The sequence below is a fragment of the Arctopsyche grandis genome, chromosome 4 (genome assembly GCF_051622035.1).
Source record: "Arctopsyche grandis isolate Sample6627 chromosome 4, ASM5162203v2, whole genome shotgun sequence".
In the NCBI taxonomy this organism is placed as follows: Eukaryota; Metazoa; Arthropoda; class Insecta; order Trichoptera; family Hydropsychidae; genus Arctopsyche; species Arctopsyche grandis.
The window spans coordinates 419,897-428,556 of NC_135358.1; the positions used below are offsets into that span (position 1 = coordinate 419,897).

Genomic DNA, 8,660 nt, shown 5'->3' on the forward strand with positions numbered 1-8,660 from the left:
TACATAAATATACGTATATGCGTTGGCGCACAATATTTTTGGTTCTTCCAAGTTCCGTACTGCCATTTGCTGCAGACCTAGGATAAGTATTCCAAACTGTTGTGTGCACAAATGTTTTTCTTGTTTTAGAAAGTGGAATCAAACTTTGATCCAAATTTATATACATATGTATATGTATAATATATGATATTTATTCGATGAAGTCTTTCGTGTCAATATGAAATGTCACAAAGTGCCTCATTTGTATAATATATAATAGATACATATAATTGGAATAAATTTGAATTGCATATGGACATACATACACACATACATGCATACATACATACATACATATATGTAGGTATATATGTAATATTAAAATGCACCGTTGTACTTTTTTATGTTTTGATGACATGATAAAATTGAGTAAGTAAGAATACTGTTTAGTGGTCCAATATTTGATTTCAAATTTTTATACGTAAATTACAAGTGTAAAGATTGTAAAATACATATGTATGTACATACGTACATGTACATGCTCGCTGAATTATGCATAGTCTTTTTGCTTTGTAAAATGTTATGTTCGTTTTGTTTAACATTTAGGTTTTAATAAAACACGTGTTCATTTTCTGTGATTTAATATTCTTCCAGTTTGTCGAAATGTGTGCCAAATTGAATAAATTTTCTCAATCTTACATACATATGTACATCACAATATCACATATACACGTGTGCCAAAAAGAGAACCTTTCCATCGATTATTTTAATTGAGTTATTAAAACGAAAATTATCTAGTCTGGAGAAATGTTTAATTAAACATGTATTACCATTTAGTAAAGTATCAATTTTATATATTATACATATATAATATTTAGTATATAAATAAAGTGCTCTTCTATTAGAAAATATGAGGCATATTGTCTTTTTAACTTATGTACATTATTTTTCTTATAGCTGATGTTAGATATTTGATACTGAGATATAAAATATGTAATATATTATTATACGTGTGATTCAGATAGACTTACGTGCACTTTGAATAGACTTGTGCAGTTTGAGAATGACTATTTGTTTTAATTTCCCAATACATATATACATATATGTATCATATATAGATAATAAAGATTGTAAATATTGTTAGTTTAGTGTGATAAATATTTTAAATTTATTGACCATGGGTCCACGTAAAGTAAAAAGACATAGTGTTGTTTGTTGTTATCCTCATAATTTTAATGATTTGTCAATTAATAATGTGTGTTAGAAATTTGTTAATCCAGATGCGTGCATGCGTGTATTTTGAAGAAAGGTTATTTTTATTGTATTTTAGCAAAAAAAAAATTATGGACTTTATCCTAACGTTGCGTGTATGTACATACATAATACACGCAATTGGCAGGATAGAATTGCACTTATCTGTATAATTTATTTTAATTCAGTCATAGTGAACAATCGGAAGACTGCCATTTTGTTTGTTTTAGCTAATTATTATTGTTAATATGTATCTTTGAATGATGTACAATGAGAGATGTACACTGAAATAAACATTTTTTCAACTCTGTTAGGCTTTCATTGACTCCATCATCCCAATCGATTTTTATTTCTATTCTATTCTTCTTCTTCATGTGCCATGTCCTCCTAGAACGTTGGCAACTAGATGTCCCATTCTTATTTTGTCAATTGCTGCTCGGAATAGTGCTCGGGTGCTGAGGCCGTACCACTGCCGAAGATTCTTTAGCCATGATGTTTTCCGCCTGCCCTGACTGCGTTGGCCTATGATTTTCCCCTGGATTATTAGGCGCAGGAGATCGTATTTTTCGTTCCGCATCACATGTCCAAAGTACTCCAACTTACGCCTTTTCACACTTTTGAGCACTTCGACATGTTTTCCTATCAGGGCAAGCACCTCGGCATTGGTACGACGCGCCATCCATGAGATTCTCAGCATCCTTCTGTATGTCCACATCTTAAATGCCTCTAGTTTCTTGCATGTGGCATCCGTCAGGGTCCATGCTTCTGTCCCATACAGAAGGATGCTGAAAACGTAGCATCGTAGAAGTCTCAGTCGGAGTGCTTTGCTGAGATCACGTGTGGTTAGGACTTTTTTCAATTTCAAGAATGTAGCTCTTGCTTGCTCCACTCTAACGCGAATTTTCCAAGATATCTAAAACTATCTATTCTGTTGGTGTGTTCAAAAAAGATTTTTTTTTCTTTGAACTTCATCCATTACTGAAACACCATTTGTTTTGAATGACTATTATTGAAATCAATAAACGGTCAGTACATATTTTATTAACAAAATGTAAGTACACATGTACATGTACATACTTTTACGTATGTATGTACGTAGGTTGAGCTATAGCATGTAAAATATACAAATATGTACGTATAAATATTGATTGTTCATTAGTTTTACTGACTGTTAAATACTGAATAAATACTGAAGATCTATGAATTAAGGCCGATTAAGAATAACCTCTTTTGTTTTATTTATCATTCTTCGATAATTTGTGACTTTTTCGACATAGACAATACTTGAGAACTTTTGTATATGTATATACATACATATATATACATATATGCTTTTTATATTATAGTAAGGCCCTATATTCCTTTTTGATTTTTTATATAATTTATCTTCACTTTTTCAGGTTTGTACTTATGAAACCACTTTTATACAATATCCAAAATTAATTGAGTATATTCTTGCTCATATAATTATTATATTTTAAGTAATTAAAATAGAATATAGACGGGATTATGGGACTACATGGGATATTACCTGAACATGTGTAAATATATCCATGTATAATACATATAGTAATGTATATTGAAACAAATACACTTATATATTTAAATAAATTATATTTGTCTTAATAAATAAAATTTATGTAAGTACCTACATACATATGTATAAATTATATAAGTTGTACATAGATAATATTTAAATTTATTATAAAAGTTATAAATGTAATAAAATACATATTTTAACTGTAAAATAATGTACTATTGCTATTAATATAGAAATCATATGTGATGAAATAAATATACAAATATAAACATTACATTTATAAATACAGTGATATTGTTTTTTAAAAAAATTTAGAAACTGAACTGTTACTGTCGCTTGTAATTTTATAATCATATTTCATTTCTTAATTTGAATACAATTCAATTCAGTTATATATGTATATTAATTATTATTTATTGGACACAAATTTATCACATATAATACTATTAACACATTTTACTCTATGTGAATACGGTCTAAAATAAGCTCTATTTTATACATATCTGATAAACAGGCATACCTTTTCTAACACAACAAAAATCAATACATAACACGTATTATACTGTTATAAAGATATAATATGTAGATACATACATATGTAAAGTTTGCATACAAATTAAATTGAAAATTGAATGTGTAATATTATTTATACAAAAAAGTATATCGAAAAATTAAAAAATATATCATCTAAATCTAAACCATTATAGACCAATTTTTTCAAAAACTTATACATTTTTATTTGTATAAAACAGGTAAACGAATTATATATATATGTACACATACATATATATCAATAGATTTAAAATTACTAAGTAGATACATACATATATATAATAATATAATTTTTTTTTTATAAATACATAAATCTAAAGATTTTGATATGAAAACTAGAGTCTATGAAAATAATTTCTTTGTGTCATTCATTTAATTGGTTGGAGGACAAATTTTGACCTCAACATTTCCACTGTTTGCTGTGTGACCGGATCTGTCGGGGATTCCGAGTCTGAGCTCATCTGAAATATTAAACTAATCATGTAGAATATATTAAATGTAAGTCATCATTCAAATTGAAATAAATTCTTTCAACTATGTATGAACATACATACGTATTCTGTATGTATAATATATTATTTGAAATCAATTATACCTGAACTGTGTGTGATATAGTGTTTTTGTTTTGGTCTTTTCTTTTTGTAAACCAGTTGAAATTTGAGTGGTCACTGGTCGATGTAACTGAAAAAGATAATACAATTATTAGACGATCAATAAATTCTGTTGATACGCTTATTAAATACATATCAGTGTCGTGTTGTATTCTATGACTACCATAATCCAAAGCCCTGTGGATTTTTTTTGTTCTACAATTGTGTAAATAACGCATTATTATGTTCACATGATTTCATAGTTCGTAGGTACATACATATTGATTAATTGGTAACGTACGAATCGCACAGTTCTAGGATTTTTGAAAATCAACAAGTGCTTAGTAAATAATATTAATATATTGAGGAAATTTAGAGAAACGAAATAAATAAAAGTTAAAAGCTGATACTGTATTTTGTAAAATAAAACACTTCTCAATGGATTAGATAATAGTAATGGTGAAATGAAAGTGAATATGGCATGCCACGCCACTGATGCATTATAATTATTGTATATTTAGATATGTTTGTTGAGTTACCGTTTGTAGACGCGTACACAATAGTGTTTCCATTGTTGTCGTCGATCAAACCGCCGTGTATAACTACTTCTTCCAAAGTCGGTTCGTCTCTTGTGAGCACTTCTTCGTCTTCGAGGCTGGAATAACTGTTCGTAGTGCCATCTGAATCGATTCTAGGGCTTAGACTTTTACTCGATCTAATATCCAGATCACACAGTTTCTCTATCCCACCAGAATTGTCCAATTCTGTTGAATTATCTAAGCCTACTGAACTATCTAATCCTATTATATTCTCTTCGAACGACTGCTCCAGAGATATTTGTTCATTTTCCTGAAATTATGTACAATTTACATACCTATGGAATTCATTTAACAATTTAGATAATTATAGCATTGTTTTTATTACCTTTTCACCTTCACTACTTTCACCATCATCACTTTCTGTATCCGGCTCGGTGTCGGAGTGTGATGATTTTGGTTCGGCATCATCTTCGCTGCTCGTGCTGTGAGTATTTGAATTTTCGTCTTCTGATGGGGACACTTTCAAAAATATATTTCTAATGTTATTAGTAAGAATACATGTATGTACATGTGTTTTATAAAATGTTTGTTGTTTACATTTTTCTAGTTTTTCTAAAATCAGGGGATAAAATTCTCGAGCTGTAGCATTGTTTGGCTCGTAGTGCAGAACTGAAAGAGTACAATATTGGAATAATAATGCAATGATACATATTCATATGATACGAACGAGACGATACTCACTTAATTTGCAATATTTAAGGGCTGTCGTATAATCTTTTAGCATCAAAGAAGACAGAAACTATAAAAAAAATATTTTTGTCACTTTGTTTATTAGAAAAAAATAGTCTTTTTTTAAAATTGTATGTATACTAACCTCAGAGAGGAATTCAGTCGGTGCAGAGACTGATTCGTCAGCGTCTGTGTATTCAGATAAATCTTCGTTGCTACTGCCGTGTGGCCTAGGTCCTGCTGATAAAAAATTTGACTTTCCCACATTGCCGTTGGGTTCTCCAGCCATTTTGTCCAACAAAGTATTAAAATTCACAATATTTACAAATCATTTCTCGGTTTTGGTATATATTTGCATGTAATATCGTTTTCATTGTACAACTGCTTTGTGCTTAGTTCGGCTTTGGTCCTCCTCTTCTTTCTATTGTTAGTTTGCTGATTTTCACCAGATTCATCAGACTCGGACTGCAAAGTTGGCACAACGGGTATCTTCACATACAGAGTGACTTTTTTTTTTGTCGGATCTTTTATCTTCCTGTCTCTTTTGATTTCGATTTTTGATTCAACAGTGTCTTGGCACTTGAGATTGTGCAGTGAACGGGTTATTATAGGTGGAAGGATAATTCGGGATTCATGGTTGTGATTCAGATGTAAGCGAGCTCTACTCGAACTCCTGAACACTGACCCTTTGGTTTTGATATGCTTCTGGTATTGAATTTGGGATTTTTTGTTTGTTTGTTGTTCATATGAGGATATGTCTGATTGTTTTGATGCTTTTGAATTTGTTTTGGCTTTGTTATCCCTGTGAATCTTTTTATTTGTTGAAATCTTTTGATTAACTTGCGTTCTGTTGTCGGATACGTTGAAGCTTCTTACTTTTGCTGTGAGTGAATCTATTATTTGTCTGGTAGATAGCGGCTTAAAACTCAAAGTGTTGATGTGTTGAGAATGTTTAATTTGTTCGTTTAGAACTTTTGAGAAATCGCAAAATGCCAGTTTGTCATTCAGACTACCTGCAAATTATAAAACTTTAATTAATGAAACGTGCAATGTGGACGATACCACGCATGTTGTGGATATATAGAAAAGCGTATTGTAGGGTTGATTACTGTACATATGTACAAGAAATCTCTTGGTATGATAGATTAAATCAAACTTTAAATTTAATATATTATATTTAAGATTACTAGTATGTACTACATACATACATACATATATCGATATGTACGAGAATTTCGCTATTCAGATAGTTCCTCCTATCGATAACGTGGCTAGCTGATGAATTCTATTGTCGCCATACAACAAAGAGATTTCTTTCTGTGTGAAAGGTCACCTACCACGACCAACTAAGCACTGTCTATAAATCCTCGTCTCCTTTTCATTTTCTCGACTTGTATTCAGCTCTAAATTGAACGTGGCAAGCTAGAAAGGCTCGCTTTGGAATGTTTCCTTAAATTTTATTTATCAATACGAACGTGAGCGATTTTACGCTGTAGACTAAGTATGCTCATACATACATACGTATTATATACATATGTATATTATTCATTGTAGTTAAAACGATGTGTTACCCCACCGACTACTTACATAGGTTTCGTGAATGATTGCTGCAAATACCTTTCAAATATCGTTCCCGTAACTGATGCGGTTACCGTTACCCTCTACGCTCTACGAGCTATGGAAACTTTGCCATTTTCTAGTACATACATACATACAGTACACTCTCGATTATCTGGGCTAATGCTGGGGAGGGAGGGAACGGATAATTGAAAAACACGGATAATCCGAATCATCAAATTTTGACTTGGTTTCGAGTATAATATCATATTAACAACACAAATTTTTGTTTCATAATTTTAATACTCATTTATTAAGAAAAACGCTTATAGTTAAGCAGATGTTTGGCCGTTCGTACCTATAGTTGTACTACTGTTGCCAAAATATAAAAAAAATCTAGTCAACCAGCCAGACAAAGCATTGAAGTTGTCTACTAATCCTAATTTTTCATGGAAAAACCTGGGCTGTTTCCATACACATTTGACCGCTAATTGGTATTTACTTCTGCTCATTTTTGATTTAAATATATGAGTATAGTTGCATCCAAATCTTCGTATCTTGACACTTTCATAATTTTTTGTTTAACTATATTTCGAACAGGTATGTAAATTTGAAATATCTTCGTGTTAATAGCAAAGAAAATAATTTCACATACAAAGTATTATAATAGATAATAGTTAAACATACGTATGTATGTTCGAAAAAATCTGCTCTGAATACACGCACTTTTTACTTCTTCGATGATCAAAAGCGACTGGAAGATTGACGCAATAGTAAAATACATTTAAAAAGGGAACGAAAAATATTTCTGTGTGACATAATTTGTTTCAAATAACACGCATGTTTTCGGCCGCAATCAATCGGTGCGTCTCATTATCATATATGTAAGAAAAAAAATTAATTAATTTTAACAAAATAATTAATATTTTTCAAGCACGGATAATCGAGAGTACACTGTATTAGTATTACATTGATGAATGTAATACATACTTGGTTACTTTGAATTGCTATGTGGTATGATCTTGCAACCTATGTATGTACTTATGTATAATACTCTTTAACCTTAAGTTTGAACATCCGTTTCATTTTCAACTACTTATGATGTTTTCTCTTAAAGTTATCTCTCATTATCTATATAGATACTGTAAAGTTTTTAAGAGAGACGCCCGTAGACCGATGACGTCATGGTGACGCCGACCAATGGTGGAGTCGGACGTTGCGGCCAATGGCTGCGCCAGACTCCTCGACCAATGACTGTAATGTAATACGTGTATGCGCTGAGCGCTCTATGATATAAGTAAAGGTCGGAATCTGAAGGGGCCGGAAACGTGAAGCCTATTGTTCAATTGTTGTAAATCCTTTGTAAAAAAGGTTCGGGAAACATTTAACAATGCATTTACAATCTTTGAACAATAAACAGCCCCCTCAGATTCCGGGCTCTAGATATAAGTATGGTACGCTCTCGAACGGTGGCATTCGGATCCTGGCCTCCACCTGACGAGCAGTTAATAAAGACTTGGAACCTGCCTGCGTGTTTTCTTGTACCTCGACCTGACTCCACTTACCTCTGAATACTCTTCAATACTTTCAATATCTTTGTTGCTCCCGGACTCGACACTTACATATTCTGTTCAATCCTATCTACTTAACTTTTATCTACTATAATTTATACGAGTTCCTAATACGATTGTTATATAAGACGACACAGTCAATGACCTGTTGAAATCCAAAGTGTTATTTTTAATAATCTTTATTTCTAGAGCTGCACTTTGTCTCACGACACGTGTAACCCTCAAATATTATTATCATTCTTTATAAGTACTCAATGATGTCTCGATAACAATCTCGATAATACATTTGTAAATCAAATATTAAAACTGTCTGTAACACACGGATGTTGCTCTGTATCTTAATCACTTTGTT

General features: G+C 31.4%; 1 protein-coding gene across 1 annotated transcript; it reads right to left on the bottom strand.

Annotated features, from left to right (window-relative positions):
• Positions 1-3,690: 3,690 nt before the first annotated feature.
• On the bottom strand, positions 3,691-6,193 carry LOC143910236 (uncharacterized). Its single transcript, XM_077428627.1, has 7 exons — positions 5,326-6,193; positions 5,193-5,250; positions 5,049-5,120; positions 4,837-4,970; positions 4,452-4,761; positions 3,918-4,003; positions 3,691-3,783 (listed from the first exon to the last, which is right to left on the bottom strand). The coding sequence occupies exons 1-7, from the start codon at positions 5,467-5,469 to the stop codon at positions 3,691-3,693; spliced, it is 897 nt and encodes a 298-aa protein (XP_077284753.1). The 5' UTR covers positions 5,470-6,193.
• Positions 6,194-8,660: the final 2,467 nt, after the last annotated feature.

Coding starts and splice junctions, on each gene's coding strand:
- LOC143910236 (XM_077428627.1), bottom strand. CDS start 5,469: ATGGCTGGAGAACCCAACGGCAATGTGGGAAAGTCAAATTTTTTATCA. Junction 5,251..5,325: donor CGACTGAATTCCTCTCTGAG/GTTAGTATACAT, acceptor TTTTTTTTATAG/TTTCTGTCTTCTTTGATGCT. Junction 3,784..3,917: donor CTATATCACACACAGTTCAG/GTATAATTGATT, acceptor TTAATATTTCAG/ATGAGCTCAGACTCGGAATC.